The 27,719-nt window shown below is 39.0% G+C and overlaps 1 protein-coding gene across 7 annotated transcripts; it reads left to right on the top strand.

Annotated features, from left to right (window-relative positions):
* On the top strand, positions 1–26,713 carry Tmc (Transmembrane channel-like). Of its 7 annotated transcripts, none has more exons than XM_072298609.1 (15): positions 4–1,580; positions 5,760–5,898; positions 7,265–7,439; positions 8,818–9,097; positions 9,917–10,105; positions 11,207–11,454; positions 12,594–12,785; positions 13,611–13,859; positions 14,581–14,650; positions 15,063–16,359; positions 18,239–18,375; positions 19,743–20,339; positions 22,162–22,393; positions 23,506–23,934; positions 26,191–26,713. In XM_072298609.1, the coding sequence occupies exons 1-15, from the start codon at positions 408–410 to the stop codon at positions 26,526–26,528; spliced, it is 5,745 nt and encodes a 1,914-aa protein (XP_072154710.1). In that variant the 5' UTR covers positions 4–407; the 3' UTR covers positions 26,529–26,713. The 7 variants fall into 7 exon arrangements, with proteins under 7 accessions (XP_072154712.1, XP_072154710.1, XP_072154711.1 ...); XM_072298610.1 differs by having other exon boundaries at positions 6–1,580; positions 15,063–15,846; XM_072298615.1 differs by lacking the exon at positions 4–1,580 and adding an exon at positions 2,463–3,067.
* The last annotated feature ends 1,006 nt before the right edge of the window (positions 26,714–27,719 follow it).

Here is a 27,719-nt window from a genome sequence, read left to right on the forward strand (position 1 = left end):
GTATTATTTTATTTTCCTTTGACCAGATAACGCATGCCTTGCAGTTCCAACCTAGAACTGCGGCGAATGAATCGATATGAACATTCGGTTGGAGAATCCATGAAATTGAGAACACGAATGGAACTAAAATCATTTATGCATTTTATGGACCAAACGAAGATCAGGGAGGAACTGTTGAGAAGAAGGAAAAGTTCAAAATGAAAAAAGCCAGCGGTGAAAAAAACCACTCGGAGTGTAGCTAATATTACGCTAGAAATAAAGTATATCCCATGTAGAAAACGCAGGGTGTGGGTACTATATCCATCAACACGTTTGCATCGTAAAGCTATTGAAGGGGACAAAATTGTTCCTGAAAAATGTCCCACAAAATGAGCAAAAGCGTAGAATTCATGTTCAGCTAGTGAAAAATGAAATCAACCTCAGCCGCCTCTTCACCACGAAAACACATACATTTCTCTTTAAAATCTAACCAAACGTCATGGTTAGAACATAACGAATCACCAATGTCTCACCGAATAACTCCAAGACTATGTATCCCGATACCAAAACACAGACATAACGGTGAAGACGATTCGGGCACAAGTGCTGTTTTAGCGGAACGACACACAGGGCAGCTCTCGAGTTTTATATCATGTCCGGTTGAAGTAAAACCACAAACTGAATCAGTTCAAAAGATGCTTCCCGCACCAATTCCAGAGACACCAGGAAGTGTTCACGACCGTCCTAACTGTTACAAGGACGTCCGATTGCAGAAAAGTAGTCAGACTGAAAATACTCAAGATAGTAATTTTGAAAGCAGTGGTAAAGCATCGGTTCATAATTTGAAACGTATAAATATGCAAGTTAAGGAGACAAATAAATCGGATCCTTTTCGTTCTAGACAACCGCCATCCGCGGAATTTAATTCCTCTCTGACGAGACAAACTGCAATTTGCGACGAGGATGGAGTTTGTAAAGCAGCAAAAATCTGCTCCAGTGCCAAAAAACTCACCCCCGACCAGACCATCGATGAATTTGAACGAGAAAAAAAAATTCCATCGCTCTTTTCGGATGGTTTGATTGCTGCATCATCGTGTCCTTTCGAGAAATTCTGTGCGGAATCGCATGTGCTAAGCACATTCGAGACACAACAGAGCCACAACATGAAAGAGACCCAGCTATGTGACTTGAACAGCACATTTTGGGAAGACATTCCCCTTTTACTTGAACCTTCACCCAATTTCGGCAATGATAAACCAAGTGATGTACTGCTCTGTGGGTCTCCTGAGAAAAATAACTTCAGAGTTAACATACCATTGATTTGGAATGTGGATTTTCGACATTCATTTCCACCCGTGCGGTCTGATTGGGAGTCCAGCAACAATAACGCGGTGATGAATGATTTATCACTTTACGATAATGTGACGATCTCGTCATACTTAGTGGACCCAAACGTTCCTGAGCAATCGGTGGTAGAGCTAACGACGCCTTCATCTGTGAGGGATAGGCAACCAGCGGGGCCGATAGGAATCCTGAGAGCGGAATCTTCTAGGTCCAGTGGCAGATCTGTTGGTTTCCTTGAGGACTCCAGGCACAGTCAGGTATTTTGAAACTTTTTTAATTTTTAGAAACTTTTAAATGTTTCAACGTTTGATTGAAATTGGGACATAAATGGACAGAATTTTACGCAAATAAAGGCCAGCAACAAGGCTAAAATAAAGAAACAAGACTGAGACGTTTCGACTAGAGCACCTAAAGAAAAAACAATTGATGGAGTTAAATCGGAAATAACCGAGCCACATTCTGAAAAAAATCAGTATAAGGTATTTTTCAGCTCAATCAGTATATTTTCTCGAATCAACAAGTTCATAAGGAGTTACATTTTTAATAAAACAAAAAAACTATATATGGTGATAAAATTTAATTTTTATCCATTCAATTCGCCTCCATGGCCAAATATTTTCCCGCAAAAAGAATAATTTGTTTGTGATTTCTAGAATTTTTTTATTCGTGCCATATAGTCTATTTTGACGATGCAAGTTCGCAGCCACATATCTCGGTTTGCGACAGACGCGTGCAGACTTCCTGTCATACTTCATTTTTTAAATGGAAAACTTCTCAACGGTAATTCTTGAAAACTACCGTGATTTTTATTCTCTGCGCGAAGAAAATTCTTCAAGGAATGATGTCTTTCAAGGAGAACATTGAGGAATGATGTCTCTCAAGGAGAACATTGAGGAATGATGTCGATTTGTTCTCTTTCAAAAAAAATAAAATAGGAGCTGAGATTTTAAAACACCGCAAACGAGATACGTGGTTGCGTGCTTACATCGTCGATTTTTTAACATACCCAGAGAAAAAGATAATTGCTGCTCTTACAATACTCTCAGAGGATTCCAGGACTGTCCTATTTTCCTAGTCGTAATTACAACGTTATCTTTGTATTTACACATCGCCCAATCTCGATGACTAGGTTGTATTTTCGGCGAGACAGAAATAATTGTGAAACACAAGCGATACATAGTAATTATGACTAAAAAAATAGGTGGGATCTGAAATCGACTCTGAGAGCATTGTAAGAACAACGATGCTTTGTTTCATCGTGTGGGCCCTGACTGTGAGAGAGCAGGGACTCAGGGACTCGGGGACTCAGGGAGTCGTCCATTAGATTAATTGGATCAATGTCTGCAAAAAGGGCGTAACTCCGAAAACTCATGAGCCCTAGTTTTTGTTGATAACGCAGGACTCTGGGGCTCATGAGCTTTTGGAGTTACGACCGTCTAGCAGACACCGATTCAATTGGCATCAAACCCAATTACAGGACTCTGAGGATTGCATGTCTGGTCTCCGAAACTCATCTTTTTTCGCTCTCGCATTATTTCTAATGAGTGACACTCTCCCATTGCGCGTCGCGTTCAGTGTTGCCGGGGCATTCGACTAATACCCTGTTTTCTTATACATTCTTGCGTTAAATTTAGGGTATTTGGCAACGCCGTTGGGCCTAAACGGCTCGGCAGGAGTGGCCTCAATCTAGGTCAAATTTTATGTCGTAAAAATATTATTTTCCGTCCATCCCCCGCAAGCCCAGGTGGAATTTTCAAATGTTTCGAGCTGTTCTACCCTATGAACTTTCCAGTATTAACGTTTCAACCCATAGTGCTGTTTCCTCTTTGTCATGCTGCCTAGTAGATCCGTCGTTAATTTGTTAATTTTTGCAGATTAAACGATGTTCTTAGTTTTCTCGGAATCCACTAAAAATGTTCGGGATTTCACTTGTAGTCTCTCATTAATTTTGTGAGTTGTGCAAATCCAATCGTTTTTCATTCTTGAAGTGATTAGTGATGTTTAGGTCTTTATTTAATTTACAACGTAGATTTTTATTTCAAGTTACAAAGTGTAGAAATGGTTTTAAGGGTTAGTGCGTGATGAAACGTTTCTAATGGAGATAGGATAAATCAAATAAATCAGATAAATCTAATCATTGCGTCGGAAAGAGATGCGGGGAAGGCCTGTCTCCTCTCTGAGAAACTGTGAATTAGTCGCATAATACTTCTAGGAACATTGAAAAAATGGACGCTTTTACGCTCCTCCCGTCGGAGAAACTTTCATTTATCGTCACAAAAACTCCTTAAAACTGCGGCAAATCATTTTTCACAGAGGATAATTTTCAGTTTAAAAAAAAATGGGATACAAACAACAATATTCTCACCTTAGATGTGTAGCTATAACGACGCACTTTGTGATAAACAGCAGAATACGCAAAAATGTTGGAAATGTTAAGCTGGGCGAATAACGCCCCAATGCGAATGTTTTCGCTCAAAAAGAGTACGTTCTGCATCTTGAAAAGATGAAGGCACTATGATTGTTTTCATTTTCATTGCGAAATGAATAGTGCACGTGTAATTTTCCTTGCTGAACACCAACACATAATAAATTATTATCAAAAACGAATAAATGAAAAAAACTTTATAAATTGCAAACTGGAAAATATGAAAAAAAAAAAAATCAAATTTCAAGATAGAATGATAGAGTAAAACATGAAATTCTTTATTTAATCATCCGATGCAAAACTTTAGCTATAATATGAACTAAAAATTGCCTTTCCTCTAAAGTTAATGTCAATGATGAATGAAATCACACATATTAAATAATCAGTTTTCATGAAATGTTTGGTTTTCTATTCGATAAAAGTCGTTTGAGCCGATAGAAAAAATAAATTACATTACTACTTATGATCGAAAGGAACCTTCATTTCTTTGCTTAATTAAATTTCATTATTTTTGGGGGTAACTGCGACGTAGCAAGTGAAACGGATCATCAATGAAAGTGTTTTCAATAGTAAGTGTTGAGAACGTGAACTTCGCAGGGTAGTTGCACCAACACCTGAAATCTGTCCAAGGTAACTGTTGATTCACAAAAATGGAAGAGGAGTAGGAAGATATAACTTATAATTAGCAAGGCATGCACGAGGCAGCAATGAAGGGTGTGGCTACAGATGCCTCGCCACCTCTTCGTAACTTTTTAAGCCGACAAATTCCGTTCACAAGACCATAGTCTCACGGGCCTTTGTTGTTTGTTTTTTCCGCCGTTTACGTGTGTTTGTTTAATAATTTAGAAGTTCAAGTTTCCTTTAAAGCGGATTTTTTTGGGGAAAATAATTGGGTACCGTTTTTCATACAATAATATTCTACGTCTGTCTTACTTTTACTCATAGCAAAACTATTTTCAAAGGATTCTGTTATCAGTATGCTAGTATACCTGTCATAGAACAGGATTGGGATTATTCCATTTCTTTCTTCTTGTCATATTTCGAGGAATATAGTTTGAAGTGGACGGGATATTATCTGAATCGCACCATGAGAAATGCTCAAAATTTGGAAACAGGAATTTGGCCTTTTTTAAAGCAAATTTTGCTTTGTTTTTTTTTTTAATGAAATCAGTAGAGTTTCAACTTTGTCTCTCTCTTCTCCTCTCTTTCTCTACAAACAATGCTCATTGAAAGAATTGATGTTAGTTCAACAAATTGGGGGAATATTTGGTCGGTGCTACCACAAGACACGCCGTATCTATTAAAAATCATCCGAAAAGTAATTTTTCTAAGGCATTCTTTACTCACCATTATATTCACGTAGGCTATCTTATTTTGAGTTTTAATAGCTAGGCGTAAAATTAGAGGTAAATTTTGTGAGATTGTATCTTAGAGTTTAGTCTATTTGGTTAGCCAGCAGATGTCATTATAAGTGATGGGCGTTTTATATTTATTTTCAAACATGAAACTGTGCCGTGGAGATTTTATCTTATTTTCAATTGGTGGGTCTGTAAATTTTTCGCCGCATCATTTATACATGGATTTGGTTGTGAAAAAATAAAATAATTATCGTGCTGTGTAGAACTAGACGCCTTTTTTGCCATACTTGTTCACAAGTTATTCACTTCTGTCAAACACTTTCGGTACACTTTTTATTTATTCATGTATCTCGTGAAATGAGATGAAGGAAGAGAGCTATGAGGAGTGAAGAATGTAGGCAAGGTTATTTTCGGATTTTTTAAAATTGACAATTGACTCATTTCTGATCGATTAGTCACCCAAGTAGTGAGGATTTTTTAATTTTTTTCATTTTACCAAGAAACATCTCATATCTAAAGTACTTATTCCATGCTCTTGTAAGCTTTCTATAACTTGTAAATTTTTTGTTGCAAAACTTACTTTGTTAACTGCAATGTGTGCGTAAAATAAGTGCAATATTTCAAAACGTTATCCTTTATTTTGATTTTAAAAGGCTCGAGGGTTTCGAAGTGATTCAACAATAGTGAATGGCTCCAGTTGGCCCGCGTTTTCTCGCGACTCAACAGCATTTTCAAGTCTTCCTATGGAGAGGCCTGCTTCCATTTCATCCAGTGCCAAACAACCAAAATCAGGTCAGAAAATATTTTCTTACTTAAAGCAGCAAGAAACAAGAGAAAAAAGCCCATATACCCTGCTTTTTAACGTTTTTAACACGGCTTATGTTTTATTTTTTTCAAACTGAAAACTGAATCACATTTACGAGACGTGCTTGAATTCCTCGAAGCACATATTTCAAAAAATAAAATTTTTTATTTTCAGTTTGCTCGTGCAAACGTTAATTTGCCTAAGCCATGCAGAGTGTGCAAACATTTCAAAATCATGAGTTGAAAAACGCTGACTCCGCGAGTTTAAATATTAAGAATGGAGCGGCCCACTAGCGCCTACAAACCTAACAGGGATACTTCACGCATTGCGCAATGCGTGAAGTATCCCTGTTAGGTTTGTAGGCGCCAGTTCGCGCTCCTGAAGCGACTATTTCACAACAGGGATGTTGTACAATATAATACGAAATTGAAGGCGCTCCAACTTAAGGAGAATGACAGGCATCCTTTACGAGTATGGAGCTTTCCGCGCAAAATAAATCAAGATATTACGGCACAAAAAGAGAGTGGTAGTCGGTAGTCGAAAAACGCACCAAGTTCTCGCATCCGTATTTAAACACGTTTAGCATAATTTTTGGATTTCATGAAGAAAAATAGTGACTCAATTTAGGCAGAAATATTTTTGAGTATCTGCTAAGAAGATTTTACTTTGAATCAAGAAATAAATAGCTAAATGAAAACGGGTCTCTGCTTGATGTATATGACTTTCCTTTTTGTATAAGCGTCTTTTCTTCTGTAAACAAGCATTATTTTCTTAATTGATTCATAAGGTAAAATTCCTCTGGGCGGTAAATTTGAGCATAATTCTGCTTGAATCAAGTCACTTTTTCCTCTAATGAAGTTCAAAAATCATGTTAAACAAGGGCCTTTTCTCCACGGGACGTTTTCATGGGATTTGTCCTAAGTTCGAATCGCAGGAATGAAACTTCTGGGATTTTTCCCTGTTAGGTACCGTCTCCACGGGACGAGGCTCAAACAGTCCTGCGACAAGTTTGCGTGGGAAGGTAAAGACAGTAAAAATCGAGTGTTCAACCGGGATTAAAATGATAATTGTACACAGTTGACAGTTAGACACATCATTTTAACTAAACAAACACGAACAACAGAGTTACCAACAAAATATCGTATATGGTTTGCTTTCACTTCTTTTCTCTCTGTCTCTCTCAATTGGTTCTAGGGGTGCTAGGACCATACTTGATACTGGGAAAAATATTGATTAACTCAATATTTTTCCCGACTTCGTAAGTGGGATTTTTCCCTGGGACGAATCCCGTGAAACGGCCCGTAGAGACAAGGCCTTGGTTACTCTTCCTTATAGTTTTGACTATTTTTACAGATGAAGAGAATGATGAGGAGGACTACTCAGCGAGCGCAAGCGCCATCATCAGTCGTGTCTCGGCCGGAGGCAGACGTCGCGCCGCCAATCGACGGGCGTCCTCCCACTCCCCCGAGTTCGGTCTCCCATCGTGCAACAGGCGCAGATCATCCGTTTTCACCACAAGTTCCGCCGAGTAAGTCACTTAGGAATGGATCGTACTCGATTGTGGTTCGATGTATCGTTTGGTTCAAAACAAGGAAACATAACCTTCAGACAAAAATTTTAGGAGTAAGGAGAAAAACTGAAAATGAGATAGTTCCAGACAACCTCACTTTTCATTGCCGTGTTATACCCACAAGATTCAAATTCCTATCACAAGGAACCCGTGCCTTTAGAGTGCTCAATTGGCTTTTGAGGCTATGTTTACGTGTTGAACCAATCAATATCGATACAATCTCACCTGTTTGATGTATCGAATACGATCTATGGCAATTTTTTGCAATGTATTGATTTCGGGAATCGATTTGATTTTCGGCAAGAAATCGATTCGAATTTAAAATCGGTTAGAAAAAATCGATTTTTTTCGAAATCGATTTTAAAACCCTGAAAAATCCAAGTTCGGCGGCAAAAACATGATTATCACTAAAACTGAACTTGAAATGAAACTCGGGTCTCACAGAACCTAGGCCTTATGTGACACATCAAAGTCGGAAATTTCTATTTTCTTCAATAATTCGATTTCGGCTCGAAAAATCGACTCGATTTAATAGATTTTTCGGCACAACAAATCGATTACAAATTGCTATTCCTGTAGTCAGTCCGTATGCTGCCGTAATAGCGAAGAGAGCCGTAAGCGCAAAAATGAAGTTATGAGAAAAAGGGCTAACTATTGTCTGAGCGATACATTTTGTTGAACGAAGCCTCCGTTTCTTCTCAAATGCCCACCGATCATCCGAAAGACTCTCAGAAATCATTGGTACTTTCAAGACACTGCTGTACCAGTCTGTAGTTTCATTTGGGATTATTTAGATTGCATTTTGCAAAAAGGAATCAAGGGCATTTCACTGTCGCTAAGATTGTGCAACTTCTGTTACCCTGCAAACATAAACTGATCGTCTAAATAAGTTTTAGCTTTACCCCCAATAAACTTTAGTTCAAGACGAAAATTACCTTTGTGAATTTAACTTTTTACATGATTTTAGAAATCTCATTGCAAAAAATGGACGTATTTCTGTCAAACGGAACTGTGTGCATTAAGATATGAGCGCTGCGACTCATAAAAATGTATGCATAACAGGGCTCACGTCATAATGCACATATTTTGCATAGTCCGGAACTATAAGCATTAAGACATGAGCCCTGAAACCCATAAGAATGTAAGCATAACAGGGATCACGTCATAATGCATACATAGCTCTGTTTGGCAGAAATACATCCAAATCTAAGTTGCACAATCTTCGCAATATTGGAATGATCGTGGTTCCTTTTTGCAAAATGCAATCCATTTTGCTAATCTTTGCCCAAATGTGCTCGATCAGCGGTCTGAATTACCTATGTGGATTTTCTTGCAGGACGGGTGTTTCAGCGGAGGAGGGTACGGGAACTGGGATGGGAGCGGAGGCGGGGGTGGGAGCAGAGACGTCGCAGGAGCAAATGTACGAGAACATGCGGCTCCACAAGGAGGTGCTCAACGGAGTCCGGCTCCAGCCGTGGCCGATGCGCCGCAAGCTCTGGCTCGTCAAACAGGCCAAGCTCTTCCTGAGCAAGCACGAGGGCCAGCTCCAAGAAAGACTCGCTCAAAGTAAGAGGACTAAGGATCTCTTAGCTCGCTTCAATATCTTTTTTACTAAGGTCAGTATACATCTCCTTCTTTCTCTATCGTATTTTCTATTGGAGGCCACTAGTTCCAAAGTATACAATGTCCATTTCGGTCGAAATTGAGGTAAAAGCGATCAGCCGATAGAGGAGAATCAGAAATTGTGTCCGAAGCAACCAAAATCCTTTTTAATTAGCAGTATTAAAAAGGTAGGTTGCAGGAAAACGCAGCAAGCTCAACACAGTCTTTTGTGGCAAACGACTTTTATGGACATTGTACACTTTGGAACTAGTGGCCTCATTTTTAGTCATAATTGGATTACATTTTGCAATAAAGAACCACTAGCATAAAATCACCTTCCTGCTTACGGAAACAAATAGCTTATATCATGTTTCTAAAATGAGCCAGAAATAGTCGTTCCTTTTTGCAAAATGTAGTCCCATTGTAGATAGGTTGATAAATCATACAAGTAATTATACTGAAGGCTTAAGTGCAAAGCCACGTATCTCAGTTGCGGTGTTTCAAATTGTGCGCTTCTATCTGAGGAGAAAGAAGCCAACTTTATAGCTTTTCACTATAAAGTTATAACTAAGAAAATTGTCGAAATTTTAAGGCATCCACTATGCAGTTTGAGTCAATTTCGTCATGAGTAATTACCAAATACGAGCGTCTTGTTCCTCCGTTCCTCCTTTCTTTCTGTCTTCCCTTTCTCTTTCCTCCTTTTTTTTTGACGGGGAAGGCCTTCACCCCCCCGCCCCTCATGAATCCACCTAAGTCTAAAATAAGCATATTTTTTAAAATATAGATAGTTAAAAATTTCCTGTGGCTGTGATTTTTTTTTGCATTGGTTACAGCAATGGCAAAATTCCAAACGAGAATTAGCAAACTTAATGAATATTTTAATACCGTGGGAGCTGCGAATCAAGGAAATAGAGTCCCATTTTGGGTCTGCTGTCGCATCATACTTCACTTTTTTACGGTGGCTTTTCTGGGTCAATCTAGTCATATCGATTCTTCTAATAGCTTTCGTCGCAGTACCTGAGGTAAGTTAAACAGATAATAATTGAACGGTAAGAGAAAAATAGTTGATTTGAAAATTCAAGTGATAAAACCAACGAAACAATACTTTAAGTCAAATTAACCCAGACTTTTTCCAGAGAGTGTGTTTGTGAAGCTCAGGCCAGAGATAATGTAACATGTTACTGTACCGGTCCGAATAAAATATCCGAGTGAAAAGCGTGATAAGTATTACGTACGAGTTCCGATTTTTTGTCGCTAAAATTGCATAGCCGTCAAATTGAAGGATTACTAAAACCGCCACTCCTCAGTCATACATAGATTCTGAACTCAAATTAAAGAATAGTAACAGATATACTGCGCCTCCAATTAGACCACAATGTAATTTGATGTAAAGATAACCGTACTGCGTTTAACCGGAAGGAACCAAGCCAATCAGCTATTGTCAAATTTAACTGGGTAATTTAATTTTTCACGAGAGATAACGTTTGTGCGAATTCCTTTGAAAATGCTAAGGAGTTCGCTTCGCACCACGGAGAAAATTCACCGAAATTCGCACGAAGATCCGCACAACCGTTGTCATGTCAAAAGTTAAATTGCCCAATTAAATTTGGCAAAAGCTGATGTGGCTTGGTTCCTTTCTGTTTAACTCGGTCCAACTTTAACACAACTTTCTCTGTTAGTAAGTGAATTAAGTTAAAATGTGAAATTTATTTTTGCATATCTGTGAGAAAACGAATGATTAACCAGCTTGTAAATGTTTTAAAGGGTGAAGCTTCCACTCGTAATATCACGGGCCAATGTTTGCAATTAAATGGTGCACGATGGATCAAGTCAATTTGAGAGGTCGGACATGAAATTTTTGAAACTATACATTTTTATGTATATTTCGTCACATTTTAAACTTATAGGAGTAATTCTTGAAGAAAATTTCACGAGGAAACCAATAGAACTACTTTAAGGGCCTTAAGAGTTAAAAGGGTTCAAAGTTTTCAAATTTTTTCTGACCTCTCCTATTGACTCGATCCACTTTGTGGCGCAAGAATATGACTAAATTTTGATTTATTTGAATACACAACTTTACAATTTGAAGTTAAAAAAACCTGAAATGACCATGTTCATAATAGGTCGTGCTCGTGAACCATCGAAATACCGATACTTCAGAGCGTAAAACGATGCTGCCCGAGGAAGAGGCTAACTCAACCTCTTTCGAAACACTGTGGAATTTTGAGGGGGTTCTTAAGTATTCTCCCCTTTTCTACGGTTATTACTCCAATCGTGACGAGGATACTCAACAAGGCTACAGACTACCCATGGCCTATTTTTTGACTGGAATCGGGGTCTACGTTTACAGTTTTATCGCAACACTTCGAAGGTAAGCTTTCTAAGAATATATAATTATATGAGGTTAGAATTAACATTGAGCTTAATTAGCCAAAAAACTTGTTTTATTTTCTACTTAACATCAGGACAACACAGGATTGTGTTATTAAGTAGAAAATAAAACAAGTTTTTTGGCTAATTAAGCTCAATGTTAATTCTAACCTCTGAAAATATTAAGCCAGCCGAAAGGCATTTCACAATTATAATTATATGTATATACCATAAGTATATAGAAAAATTCTGAAGGCATATGATAACACAGAGGTAATGATGTATACTTGGTGCACAAATTTTTTTCCGTTGATTTGTACTTACAATTGCCAATTTTTTTTAAAATTATACGGTCCCTTTCTTCGTTTATAATTGGGCCGCGGTAAGCAGAAAGGAACCAAGCTACATCAGCTATTACCGAATTTAATAGGCAATTTAGTATTTTACTTGAAAATGGTTGTGCGGATTTTTGTGCAAATTTCAGTGATTCCTTCGCATAATACGAAGTAAATCCCTTAACATTTTCAGGGAAATCCGCCTAAACGTTCTCTTGTAAAAAATTGAATTGCCCAGTTAAATTTGGCAATAGCCTATGTGACTTGGTTCCTCTCTGCTGAACGTGGTCCAATTTACTTTCTATCTTGCAGCACCTATTAGTTCTACTGCTGTGACAAGGGAGAATGCCCTATGAGCCTTTAGAAGGTTGCCAAATTTCCACTAATAAAGTATGAGTTTCCAGGAAAATCCGTGTGTATTTTTCCTCAAATTTTTTGGAGTATTTTATTCCCGATCACGTCTAAATTATTTGAAAATTTTAAAAGAAAATATTCATGCCCCTCCTCAAAAATGAACATTTTATCGGAGGAAATTTTGCAACTCTCGAGTGTTCTTACGATGTTCTTGCTTAGCAGGGCAGAATAATGGCATTGATATTCGGTCGCAACTGCAGAAGATATTCATCTCTGCGGTCGTCACCAGCACGTCGGGTGAAAGCAATAAAATCATCATTCAAGTACGTGCTGGGCCAAAGTAAAATTGGGCGACTATACTCGTACGACTCTACCGAAATGGAGCCATTTTTTCCAGCACAATTAAGATGCTCTCACTTGAAATTCATAGTACTCATTTTTTACTCTGTAGGATGGCAGTCAACTCACGGCAAAGCAAATTGTCCGAGAAAGAGGATGAGTGCGTCTTCACATGGAAACTGTTCACCGGTTGGGACTATATGATAGGCAACGCCGAGACTGCTCACAATCGCACTTCCTCAATTATCCTTAGTTTCAAAGAAGCGCTCTTGGAGGAAGCTGAAAAGAAACGCGAGGATTTGAGGTACGAAATTTACCCTCTATAACCTCTTGGATATGCCCCCCCCCCTTTAAAAGTTTCATAGTTTGTTCAAACAAATTTTTACCCCAAGAGCTCTTAGAAAAATATCAAAATTTGCGGATGCATCTCCTTTTTTTTTTTACAGGATAAGTAACTGATTGTTTAAAGTGATTGACAAAGTAATAGACGAAAAAGACAAAGGGAGTTTGGAGCAATTCTATCGGTTGAAATGGATGGTTCTTATAGACTAAGAAGGTAAATGATGGACTAACTATCGTTAGTCTATCGGGTCTCTCGTGGGTTGCCGTTAGTTAGTCTATTACCTCCGTCTTTTGTCCATTGCAGCCACCCGCTTCCACCAAATAGGAGCCCTACATATCCCTTTTGTCCTCTTTGTCTATGGCTTTGTCTATCAATTTTAGCAATCAGCCCGCTGGAAAGTCGTTTCAATTTTGCAATGTCTTTTCGATCTCATTTTTTATTTGGGGCCTCCTAGATGCCAGATCAAGAGAAAATATGGGAAATAAAGACATATGTACAAAAAAAAAGAAAGAAAAAAAGATCAACGTAGTAATTGATTCTGACACATTCTTTCAAAGAAAATACATACAGTGTAGTCTGGAGTGACACAGTTTCAAGAAAAGTCATTTTGTATTTAAATCAATATCTGGATTAGTATTATTTTGGAGAGCAATATTCCATTATTAAAATGTTTCAGATTGCGCATGGTAAGCTATGTGGTGCTTTGTACATATAAATGTAGTAAACTTGAAAGTGCCATGTATCTACTTCTAGTTAAGTAATACTCGTTTTGCCTTGTTTAATCAGCTGGAAAATAATTTTCAACCGAATCTTCGTAAACTTGGTAGTCACGGTCCTTCTCGTCTGCTCTGCTACTGCAGTCGTCTTTGTCGTCGAGAGATCAACTTCACCGGACAAAAATTCTTCATGGTGGAGACAAAACGAGATCAACATTGTTATCAATTTTATCGGGAGTGCCTTTCCACACATGTTTGAGCTTTTGGGGGCGTTGGAGAGGTATCATCCCAGGAAAAGCCTGCGAATACACTTGGCGAGGTACAGTTCTTTTTTGTTTTGTTTTAAATCTCCCTAAATAAATAGTCTGTTAATACTTGATGAGGCTTGGAAAAGTGATTTACTGCTGCTGAAAACTTTGCCTGACGGAAAGGAGCAAACATGTATGGAAGCTGCAGCATATTTCGTGCCACAACGCGCCTTTTTATAGCAAAAAGTGTGATATTTTTAATTCAGAAACAGGGAAATAGTGTCATATGACTAAACGTGAACTTTCTGTGAGAAATTAAAAATTGTACAGCAATTTAATCGTGGATGTGGATGTAATAAGGTATAAAACGTTAAAAAAATACCATTCAAAGCGACCCTCTTTTGCATTTTTGACCATATATTACTTTCCTTCTAATAATTCATACTTATCACATTGCTGACCTAATCTTAACTGGGTCCACGAAAGTATTCGATTTTTGGGCGATACATTATCATTTAAACTGACAAACTGAAAAGTGTAGAAAAATACTTGAAAAACGCTTTGTAATATTTGTTAATATAATTATGAGTATAATTACTTTACAATACTTGAGTGTAATCATATAATTCCTTCCGAATACATGCGTGTGTAAAACAATACGTAGAGAAAAGAGGATAGCTGGTCGATCTTTGATCAAAAATTAAACATCAATTCACCCGTACTTCTTTGCTGGTACGTGTCTCCTATTATGAAGAATGAAAGTGAATACAATTTTATTTAATTTTTTTCCAGAATAATGGCTTTAAACTTACTGAACATATACACATTCATGTTTGCCGTGTTCAATGAAATAAGCAATATGGTAAGTAAATTACTAATCTAAACAAGACACTGAAGAACATACTGATTATGTAGTTACAAAATCAATTTAGATCATTTCTAACACTCTGGAAATAGGAATTGCATTTACATTAATCTCAATTCTATTTCTATAACTTGACACATCTGTGAGGAATGTAACCCCTTGCTCTGTGTGAAACTGTTTTGGGGATTCTCAGAAGTAATTCCTCAGCAGAAAAAGGGTGCGCAGACCGGTCCCTTTCCAAGAACTTTTGATAGTGTGCGGGTATCCAGGAAACCACATTCCCGGCACGAAATTACTTTCTCTATCAAATTTTCCCCAATTTATCTTTCCTAGGTGCCGATCAACCTCAAAATTCATACAGTAAATGCAATGATGAGAATGTTTAATGTTCGTTTGTTGTCTTTTGCAGACGCATACCCTTGGGCAAATGAAAGAAAACTTAACTTCCAGGACGGGCCTCCTTTCGACGAGCCCGCCACCGCAATTTGCCGGGTTGCAAAGTGAAGGCGGTTTCTTCTCCGAGGTCGAGACGGAAATCTCTCCATGGGAGGTTCCGCGAGCAATGTCTCTCATCGCAGCTTGCCATCGCATCCCCATAAACTGCAGCCTCATCGGCCGCACGGCCGGCCTCGTCGTAGGAGTGTCCTCTGTCCTCACGGCCAACCTTTCCGACCACCTCAACCTCACGGACCATCTCAACCTCACAGACCACTTGAACTTGACGGACAACCTTAACCTCACAGGCCCCTTCAACCTCACAGATCACTTCAACCTCACAGACCACTTCAACCTCACAAACGAGCTCAACATCACAGATTATCTCAACCTCACAGATTCGTCGAATACGGAAAGTTCCAACCTCAACTTACCCGACAATATCCTCGATTCATCATTTCTCGCCACATTTGAAACGGACTTGAATCTAGTGCGCTACTACACCGAGCTACACAACGTCAGCGGGGAAGTGACGTTAAACTTCTCTGACCCCGAAGCTGTTGTTCCACCGCAATGGAACGCTACAGATTTGACTCTACTGGGCCTTAGTGAAGAGGAAGAAAATCGCACAACCATGGAAATGGACACCTCAACTCGTGAAACACCCTCGGTCCTGAAAGAAACCATATGTTACGTCACAGTTTGCGACGGACCGACGGCGGCTCCCATTGAAAACGGAACAGCAGAGAACACCACAGGTGAGGAAGAATATCGCGTGAATGTCAGTACAGTAGAGCCTCCGAAAGTGACACAGGTCAGCTTTACGACAGGAGTGTCAAAAACAACAGATATCGTGAGTGATAATACTATTACCAAATCGACAAGAGAAGAGAGCAACACGAGTGCAACACCTAGTTTTGGTGCTAATGTAAGCGAATACGCTGAGACAAGCTCAAGCAAACCATCAACGAGCAGTACTCAGCCCTCAACAGTTGCGTCCCAGAGACTCAACGGTTCAACGACCGTTGAATGCATTCCACGCCCTTTCGCAAATATCCCCGTCCCAACATCGAGCCTCCTAAATTTCACCCAGAATAGTAGTAGTACTGCGATAAAACACGAAACAACTGATAATTCTTCAACGGAGTACGTTTTTAGCACGGCTAGCGCCGCGACCCTTTCGAATACGGAAGCATCAATCCACACTGATTGGCCTAACAAGTCGGGGTTTACAAGCGCCGGTGGATCGAGTGAAGCTGTGTTTAAGACAGGTACAATACGTCCGTCCTCTAATCTGCCGTGCTAAGGAAGAACGGCGTATGAGCCTTCAGGCGTTGCCAAATTTCCTGCGTAAAATCACGAATTTTCGGGAAAATTTGTAAATAATTTTCTTCCAATTTTTCGAAAAATTTTGCCCATAATTTGGTCTGAAGTGTCTGGAAATTTCATCGAAATATATTCATATGTTTCTTCAAAAATGAACATTTTCCGAGATGCAATTTGGCAACACGCGAATACTCATACGACGTTTCTCCTTAGCACGGCAGTAATGGCGTCTGAGCTTAGCGGTGTACCTCCTACAAAGCTTTCCGTGTTCCCAAATGTTTATGTTTGGCTAGCAATTTTCATTGAGGATTTGACTTATTTTTCCTAAACGGTGTATATGCTTTATCTTGCGCTGTGTTGTTTGATCGAAAAAATAATAACCCTTGCGATGGCCAAGTGAGTTTAACTAGGGGAATAATTGAATTTTCGTATTTATGAATCCTGTGGATGGAAACATCACCCAAGTAGTCGAAAGTCATGTCAAATTTTTGGGTTGATTCACTCTCAGCAATTTTTCTTTAACTGAAACCTATTCCACCAATCTTTCAAAAAGTTTCCTATATTTACACGCCAAGTCCTTATGATATTTGTTAAAAGACAATGTAATCCATGGTTGGTTACATCCTCACTCTGACAGCTCAACAGTTGATTCCCCTACGTCATCTTTATTCGCGTCAAAATTTATCCACAATTTTTCTTTGTGTAACGTGGAATCTATGATTATTTTGAATTGAAAGAGACCAACTAATTCTAACACAATTAAATAGCACAGATCTCAATAAACTGCAGTTCCATGGTAAATATATTGCTATTGTTTCGAAGTATTGTGTATGTTGCCTATCTACCGATTAAAGAAACACCTCCTACTGAAATTCATTTCAATAAAATTGTAATACGTTGCGATATTTGTTTGCAGTACAAATTTCCCATACTTCTGACCCATGGAGCGCATTTTGTTGATTATTTAAAAGCGGAATTTCTAAATAAATTGTTTTTAAAATATTGCAATTCCATGATGAGAAAAATGCTTTATTCAATTGAATTGCAATTATATTTCAATTTTTCATTGCACCGTGTCCTTTCGGGAAACAAACATCGTGTGATAAAATATTGCACCAGTTAATCGCAAATCTTACTAAAAGGCAAAAGCCAATGAAGAACTTTCAGAATAATTTGCGATGACCACACCTATGGTTATAAAAAATACTCCTCAACCATTCTTGAAATTTAAACCCACCTGAATTTTAGCTTTTGGTCAGTTCATCTCGCTTTTATGACCAGACGTATATTCACGCGAATTCAAAAGTTTAGGTGTACCTTGTTTATCATTTTCAAGTGATTTGTATTATTGCCTACGCTTGATGTGCCTAAGCATGACTATGTTCAATTGCTTTGTGATTTAATAGCTTCATCAACATTACAATTTTTAAAAATAAGCATCTCTCTTGCCCTTTGTTCGTGTCTTTCACAGGCACTTCCATGTCTCCTTGTCTCATTGTTGTGAATATTGTTGCAAAAGGGAATTTTGATGGATATTTTTTTTATTAATCTGAAAAAATGCCCACGAGAAATCAACTCTCAACACAGTATTATGACCTAAACACATTTTAAGAGATTTCGTTAGTTGAAATTTATGAAATTTTCATCGGAAGAAACATTTCAGATTTTGTTCCATTGATTTTCATGACTTATAAACCTTTTTTTATGGGCAAACATCGATAATAACATACAATGGACAATTTTATAGAGACAATTGTTTTCTGAAAGTGTTTAATTGTGCATCCAAATTATGTAATTTTATGTTCTTTTTTGATGAAATATTAGGAGATTGCACTCGAGAACCACTTCAAGAGACTCCTTCTACAACCAAGTTGGATATTGAAACTCGGCGAAAACTTCGGAGACTCTGTTGGGAAACAATGTTCGGTCAAGAGATTGTCAAGCTCACCGTTGGAGATTTGGTCAGTAAAAAACAAAAAAGGATAGAGATTTAAGACCTAAAAGAAACTGTCAATTATTTAAGGAGTGCATGAATAGAATAAACTGAGTATCGACGGTGAAACTACAAACCATGTATCTCGTACAAACTTCTCGTGATACTTGTTTTTCTAAAAAAAATTACTCAACATCAAATCATAAACAATTTCGTGATTCTCCATCTCCATGCGAGGAAAATTATGTGAGAACTGAAAGGAATGGTTTTGATTTGCTCTTCTTCAAAAAATAATATACGAGCTGAGATTCTCAGACACTGCAAACAAGATACATGGTCTTAGAGTTTCCCAGCCAATATTCGTTGTAAAAACGAAGAGTTGCATTGCCGCGTCTCGGGAGAAGCGGTGCGTACCTGGAAAGTCAAAACGCCTTCAATTTTTAGCGTATGCAACGATGACATCCGCGGAGCCCGAATAGTTGCATCCAAGGGTTGTAATGCAATTGGTATAGAGTTCGTCGCAAGCGATACCAACTGAGGGAGCTTTCTCGTTTCTAGATTACACCTCAACTTAATTCCAGCGTAGCCTACTGTACCTATGAAGTGAACTTTGGCATTTTAGGATAGAAATGCTGTTTTTTGAGACTTTAGATTAAGTACTTTAAATTACATTATGTGACCAAAGTATGTTACTACTTCCACGATGAGCAACTTGTCAGTTGCTTACGTGACGAAAGTCCGTTGCTTAGCGAGAGGGAAAACATATAGTAAGTCCAAACGCTAAGTCTCTATCCACGATGTGAATGAAGGCGTTGACCGTTAAGAAGCACGGTGAATGCCGTCATGTAACGTGTAATTGCAAATGCCGCGGGTTCATTTTATATACATTGTGTCTATTTTGTGTATTTGAGTGCGGGTTGCATGCTCTAGCCCCTGAAAAATATGAAATATTTCACAACCTTGTAAAATTTCATGGAATATTTCACCGTAATTTCTAATCTCTCATTCCTTTCTTATGACAATTTTTTTGTATCCTTATTTTTATCAAACATTTTTTTTGATCTCACTTTTTTTAAATAAGATTTTTATTTGTTTCCCCCTTTGATTCTAGTTGATTCTGACAATTTTATTATAGCTAACTTTTGAAATTCCATGAAATATCTCACCGTAATTTCTAATCTCTCATTCCTTTCTTATGACAATTTTTTTGTATCCTTATTTTTATCAAACATTTTTTTTGATCTCACTTTTTTTAAATAAGATTTTTATTTGTTTCCCCCTTTGATTCTAGTTGATTCTGACAATTTTATTATAGCTAACTTTTGAAATTCCATGAAATATCTCACCGAAATTTCCAATCTTTCATTTCTCATCACGTTTCACGCCACCCTACAGGTGATGACGATCCTATCAACAGTGATCATCGACTTCCTGCGCGCCCTGTTCGTTCGCTTCATGAACCGCTGCTGGTGCTGGGACCTGGAGAAGAAGTTCCCTCAGTACGGGGACTTCAAGATCGCCGAGAACATCCTCCACCTGGTCAACAACCAGGGGATGGTCTGGATGGGGATCTTCTTCTCGCCGGGGCTCCCGCTCATCAACGTCATCAAGCTCATCATCATCATGTACCTCCGGGCCTGGGCCGTCCTCACCTGCAACGTCCCCCACGAGATCGTCTTCCGCGCCTCCCGCTCCAACAACTTCTTCTTCGCCCTCCTCCTCCTCATGCTCTTCCTCTGCGTCCTCCCCGTGGGCTACGCCATCGTCTGGGTCGAGCCCTCCTGGCACTGCGGCCCCTTCTCCGGGCACAAGCGCATCTACTACATCTTCACCAACACCCTCCGCAAGATCGTGCCGCGGAAGCTCCATCGCGTCATGGACTACGTCGCGTCGCCTGGCATCGTCATTCCTCTCCTCATGCTCCTCATCCTGGTCATCTATTACCTCCTCTCTCTCACTTCCGCTCTTCGGGAGGCGAACAACGATTTAAAGGTGATGAATATTTTACTAAGCATTTAACGTTTCTGCAGATGGATTATTGGAGTTGTGTGTTTGTTGTCTGCGGACTGATTGTTGACATTTATAGACAAAGCGATAGATAAAGACAACATAAGGAGTGTGGAGCGATTCTATTGGTTGAGATGGGTGGTTCTTATGGACTAAAGGAAAAAAATGATGGACGGATTATTGGAGTTGTGTATTTGTTGCCTGCGGACTGATTGTTGACATTTATAGACAAAGCTATAGACAAAGACGACTTAAGGAGTATGAGCGATTCTATTGGTTGAGATGGGTGGCTCTTATGGACTAAAGGAAGAAAATGATGGACGGATTATTGGAGTTGTGTATTTGTTGTCTGCGGACCGATTGTTGAAATTTATAGACAAAGCGTATAGACAAAGACGACATAAGGAGTATGGAGCGATTCTATCGGTTGAAATGGGTGGTTCTTATAGACTGAGGGAAGAAAATGATGGACTAACTAAAAGGTCTCTCGTGGGTCGCCGTTAGTTAGTCTATTGCCTACCTCCTTTGTCCATTGCAACCACCCGCCTCTACCAATTGAATCCCTCTATATCCTTGTTGTCATCTTTGTCTATCGCTTTGTCTACCAATTTCAACGACCAGCCCGCTGGACAATTGACGCGGTAGACTCAGATAAAATAGAGTAATTTGATTGGTTGACTATGTACGCCTTGTCGCTGATTTATCTTACCTAAGTCGAGAAAATTTTACGACAGGCTAAAAGCACCTAGTGAGATCCGGACAACGTGCCGTCAATTCCACCCACGGTGAAGCAGCGATAAAACGTAGCAGACGAATCACACCGCTCTATTTCACCTTAATCCAGTTGACAAACACAATATTTAAATAACTTGCCCGCTGTCCTGTCAGAAACGAGCAATTGTTGTTAAGTGAAGCATGGTACCACGTTGACGTCAACATGGTGCCAACATATTATTTTCAATGCAGTATCATAGTAAGATTAGCATGTTACCGTTACCCCAGTGGGACCAATGCGGCGACTTACTGGTTTCCTAGTGGTCTCCATAATGATCATTATTCTGTCCATATTACATCATTTACAATTTAATCTCTTAGTGATAAGTTAACACAATGACAACATAATGGGACAAAATGATAATGAAAAAATCGAGCCAAAAGTCAATATTAAATAAAAACAATGCAATCCAACCGCATGATGTTAAATTTACGAGCAATCAATTGATGAAACATGTACAGACTCCAAAAAGTAACAAAGGCAAGACATTTCGACCCATAGGACAAGGATCTAGTGCACGATCGATTTGTTGTTTTTGTAAGTATTTCAAATAAAATGTTTCCATTTGTTTTTTGATCGTGCACTGAAGAAGATCCTTATCCTATGAGTCGAAATGTCTACGTTTTTACATCTTTCATTTGCATGCTTGTAACGTTAACACCATTTAGTTTAATTCCATTCTTTTGATTTAATATTTGCTTTCAGCTCGATCTTTGTATCATCATTTCGTCCCTGATAGCATAGCCAGCCGGCATCCGAAAAATAACATTGTATAGTTACGAAACATACATGGTCCGAAACGGACCATTTTGGTATGTCTGGTTCAAGTTCAAGTTAATTTAATTCAATCCAAAGATGAACAGCAATAAAAAACAAAAAATGAAAATAATCAAATTGTGAGGGTATTTGACTGAATTGTATTAATACCAAAGAGCTGTGATTCAATATGTATGGTATTCTTCAGATATGAGTATTTTGAAAGGGTTGTTTCCATTTTCACTGAAAATTGATTAGTTTTAATGCATATTTCAGACGCAACTGCGGCGGGAGCGAACGGAGGAGAGAAGAAAAATGTTTCAGATTGCAGATAGGCGAAGGAGAGGAATCGATGATTACGTCGACTCAACACTCGTCAAATGGAAGCAGATTTTGCCGGAAGTTCAAGCGAACTCGGAAAAAATTGGGGACAAAGACAATGATTCAAACCCCTCGTCACCTACGAAAGCAGCAAAAGTTAAAGGGACCCTACAGCTGAAGCGAAAAGGTCAGTTCAACTTACTGAAATATTAGATATATTTTTTGTTATACTACTGGTGAAGCACTCAATAGGTACTTTCCATGCGATTTCAGGGAATGATCTCAGATGGTGCTAAGGAAGACCCATATTTGGACGTATTTCTGCCAAACGGAACTAAGTGCATTTTGACTTGAGCCCTGTTACGCATACATTCTTATGGGTCTCAGGACTCATGTCTTAATGCACATAGTTCCGTTTGGCAGAAATACGTTCATTTATTGGTATAATAATCAACTTTCATTTGCGGATGGCTGCAAATGAAACTTAAGTCAGTTTAGATTGGTAATTTGCATGAAATGAATTTAAGAGTATGTTGAAGTGTTGAAGTGAAAAGATGATAAAGACTTGGAGGTTCTTCAATTTTCACAGTTTTCTAACTTATTTAGGTGCATTTTTCTTTCTTTGTCATTTCAAGTTACGAGGCAAATGAAGACAAGATAATGGTTTCTTTTTTACACCGCCTTCACAACTCATCATCGACGACATCTTCACCCGGCGTATATTCCTTTCGTTTCCTCTCCTCTTTATTTCTTAATCCTCCCCTGCTCTATTTTTTTGACGCCCCTGTTGTGATGACACCTAACACAGTCGTTTCTCATGCGACACCCTTGGGCTGATTGTTGAAATGGATAGACAAAGCTATAGACAAAGAAGACATAGGGGGTGTGGAGCGATCCTATTGGTCGAAATGATTGGTTCTTATAGACTAAGGGAGAAAATGATGGACCAACTACAGGGCCTCTCTTGGGTTGCCGTTATTTGGTCTATTACCTAACCCTCTTGTCCATAGCAGCCACTCGCTTCCACCATTTGGATCCCTCCACATCCCTTTTGTCTTCTTTGTCTATATCTTTGTCTATCAATTTCAACAATCAGCCCGCTGTTCAGAATAATTGGACTACATTTTGCGATCAGGAACTACAATTTCTGATTCATCCGTAAAGACACCTGTGTCTCTAGGGAAATTAATGGTGCCTACGTTGTTTTTAAACAGAGCCAGGAATTTTAATCCCTATTAGCAAAATATAGTCCGATTAACGAAATCAATAATCTTATCGTAGATATTTCATAATCGACAGATACGATGGCAGATATTGTGCAGCAAGTCATGACCAAGACTGATGGATTGCCGGTTCAGGAGAAAAAAGGAGGATCAGACGAACATGCCGACGGTACCGATGTTGAGTGTCAGGATTCGCTCTCTGAAGATGCTGAAAAGAAGTCCAACAAAAAAGAACGGAAAAAATCCGAGAGCGCTTTACAAAATAGTGCACACGGGCAAGCGGGGAAGAAGAAAAAGAGTAAGAGCAAAAAGAGTCGGGGCGAGAAGGAGAAAAAACAGGAGAAGAATTCAAGGCAGAAAACCGATTTAGAGGAAGAGAATAGCCTGTGCGGCTCTGTTTCCAGCATTCCGAAGATTCAAATCAGCGAATCAAGTACGCCGGACTCGAAAAAGATGTCGGAGGCCTCCGGGAGTGCGGAAACTGTTGTCACGACGAAGTTTCCAGGTAAAGTTTACTATTTATCTGGGCCCTGATTGTTGAAACTTATGTCGGCACGACAAGAATCGAAAAGCGATATATTATACACCGCAGATAGGGCTATGTCTTGTCTTATTGTGCCGACAAAGCCAGTTAAGGTTTCAACAATCAGTGAAAACTTTCGAGGGGAGCTTTTACCGCACAAGAAATAATTGAGAAAGTTAAAGAAGTTAAAATTGGTAACACACTTGCACGTTTTAATATTTTTTTTGCAAAGAATATTAAGACGTATTAGAATATTAAAACGTGCAAGTGAGTTACCAATTTTAACTTTTTTAACTTTTTCAACAATCAGACTGCTGGGATTTTATACTAACTCGTTAGGTAGTCTACGCAACTTTAGATTTCAATTATTATACTGTGAAGTTTCGGGTGAAGTTGAGATTTTGGAACCGAAAGAAACCAATATAGCATGAAACTTTCTCGGACGATTATCAGTTTGTGGGCACCGAGCAATCATGTGAGGGACTAAAAGGCGTTGCTGCCTTGCTGAGGAGAAATGCCGCAGGCGACTCCAAATTTTTCCGATTAGAAGGCTCATTTTTTAATTAAATCAGGAAGACCTTCTTTTGAAATTGTGAAACACCGCAAACGAGCGACGTTCAAAAATTTCAACCGTCATTTTATTTTTTTACGGAGAAATTGTTGGTCGACTTGCGAGTTTTTGGACTACCGACTACCGCTCCCTTTTTGTGCCGTAGTATCATGATTTATCTTGTGAGGAAAACTCCGTGCTCGTAAAAGATGCCTGTCATTCTCAATACGTTGGAGCGCCTTCAATTTCGTATGAAACTGTGCGCACCTCTGTTGCGAAAAGCAGCGTAGCGAGCGAAGGCGACCAGCGCGACACGCGCATTGGCGCCTACAAACCTAACAGGGATACTTCACGCATTGCGCAATGCGTGAGGTATCCCTGTTAGGTTTGTAGGCGCCAATGCGCGTGTCGCGCTAGTAGCACGCCCGCCGCTCCGCTGTGTTTGGCACAAATATTTAAACTCGCGGAGTCAGCGTTTTTCAACTCATGATTTTGGTATGTTTGCGCACTCTGCATGGATTATGCTCATCGAATCGGATGGGGAAAAACTATGTATTGGAAAACCCAATGTGTGTTTTGCAAATATGTAGGTGATTCAAAGTCTAATTCAATGATTTCCAAAGCACATTAATTTTTTCTTTTATATTTTTTGCTGCTACTGAGCTGCAGCATGATGTAGGCGCAATCAAACGCTGAAAATTGGACATTTTTGACGATGAAATATCGATACACAAATGGGTTAAACCCAAAGATTGCGTGCTTCCTGGTTTTATCCCCTCTTTTATTCATTTTTGTACGGTTTCTTTCAACACAACTACGGCTCATTGAGATTAATATCGATGCCATCGCTTGAAAAGTTTTTAAAAATATTTGCCACGTTTTAAAAATGTAAATATTTTAAAATGAAGAAATATTTTCCTTCAAAAAAAGATGAAAAAAAGTATATATAAGTTACATACATCTGTTTGAAAATTTCACTGAATTTTATCGGCAGTACAAAGAAAATTTTGTGAAATGTTCGGACAGCTTCGTTGAAAAATTTCTCTGTAAAAAATAAAATGGCGGCGGAAATTTTTAATAACTTCCCATGGCGTTTGTGATACTTCGGCCAGAAGGTGACGAATGACGATACTTGGTTGCGAACTCTTTCACCGTCAATTGTTTTTTTTTTTTTTTTTTTTTTTTTTTTTTTTTTTTTTTGTTGTGTGTGTGTGTCGCACGAGGTGGTTTTAAAATTTCCAAGGAAACACCCGGATCAGTAGAGACATTATATGGACCGCGTTAAACAGAAAGGAACCAAGCCACGTCAGCTATTGCCAAATTTAACAGGGAAATTACAATTTTTTACGAGAGAACGTCTATGCAGATTCCTTTGAAAATTTTGAGGAATTTGCTTTGCCATTATGGAGAAAATTCACTGAAATTTGCACAAACATCCGCACAACCGTTTTTATGTAAAAAATTAAATTCCCCGATTAAATTTGGCAATAGCTGATGTGGCTTGGTTCCTTTCTGTTTAACGCGGTCCATATGCTATGTTGGTTAGTTTTCCTTACCGTGTAGTGGAATTTGCAACAGGCCTATTCCTAGTGTCAGAAAATAATTTAAACACGAATGACCAGAATCCGGTATCTCCAATTGAGGTAATTCCTCGCTAGCTCATTTCACTCTTGATATTTTGTCAATAGGTTCAAGCGAATCGGGGGAGCCATCTCCGGAAAATTCCGGACGGAACACCCCGGAAGAAGTCAGCGATCCGGTTCCGGCAACGGTGAGTATCGAGAACGAGGCAGACGCCGAGAACGGCCGGAAGTCCCTGAAATTCGGCCTTTTCCGGAAGCACAAGACGACGCCGATGAACTGCGAAGCGGCCGAGGAGACGTGGTCGAGCAAGAGGAACAAGATGGCCGAGTCACGGACACTGAGTCTGAGTCAAGCCTGGCGTAAGAGGGGCCGGACGCGGTCAAGATTTCTGCTGCGTCCGAATCGGATCTCACCATACGGGATCCGTAATCAAGATCCGTAATCAAAGATCCGTAATCCAGTTGCAAAGGTGTACATTTGGACTGCATTTTGCAATTTGGACCTATAAATTCTGACTCATCTGAAAAAACACTTATGTGCATAGGGAAACTAATGGCACATACGTTGTTTTTAAACCGGGCCGGAATTTATAAGTCCAAATTGCAGAATGCAGTCCATTTATCGTCACGATTTGGACTGCATTCTGCAATTTGGACTTATAAATTCCGGCCCGGTTTAAAAACAACGTATGTGCCATTAGTTTCCCTATGCACATAAGTGTTTTTTCAGATAAGTCAGAATTTATAGGTCCAAATTGCAAAATGCAGTCCATTTCTGGCGCGGTCACGTCATAAGAGCTCGAATAGCACAGGTTGCAATTTCATGGTAAAAGAATGGAGATGTTGCATGTGTGAGGGATTTGCGATTTGACTATTGATTCTTACGTAAAAGTTCGCGAGAAACACGATGGTGCCACTGGTTTTCCCTGAAATCAACTCCCAAGCTCAAAAAAAGCTCTCAAGTTGAGGCCAAAATGGAGGGGATATCCCACGCTATCCTGAGAGTCCGCCTCTACATCAAGACAAACTCTCCATGCAAAGATAGGGAGTAAATACATTAGCAATGATGCCGTGTTTTCAGTTTTGGAGTCCCCAAATAAAGTGGCAGCCCTGTCAATGTATTTTCTCCTTATCTTTGCATGGATAGTTTGTCTTGATGTAGAGGTGGACTCTCAGGATAGCGTGGGATATCCCCTCCATTTTGGCCTCAGCTTGAGTTCTTTTTTTGAGCTTGGGAGTTAATTTCAGAGAAAACCAGTGGCTTCATTGTGTTTCTCGCGAACTTTTACATAAGAATCAAAAGTCAAATCGCAAATTCCTCACAAATGCAACAATGCAACGTCTCCATTGCTACTGCATCGGAGTGTGTTGCGTTGTGTATGTTGTCTATCTACAGATTGAAGGAACTCTTATTTCTTATATTCATTGCAATAAAATTGAACTCAGTTGCTATTTTTCATTGCATTGCATATTGCATGTCTTTATGGCATATGGATCTCATGTTGTCGATTGTTGAAAATCGGTATTTGTTCACCAAATGATTTAAAAAAAAAAAATTAGTTTTATGTTGTAAAAATTGCAGTTTTCTTGCATACAATTGCGACTTTTAACTCATAATTTTTACATAGTGTTAC

The sequence above is a fragment of the Bemisia tabaci genome, chromosome 3, assembly GCF_918797505.1.
Source record: "Bemisia tabaci chromosome 3, PGI_BMITA_v3".
NCBI lineage: Eukaryota > Metazoa > Arthropoda > Insecta > Hemiptera > Aleyrodidae > Bemisia > Bemisia tabaci.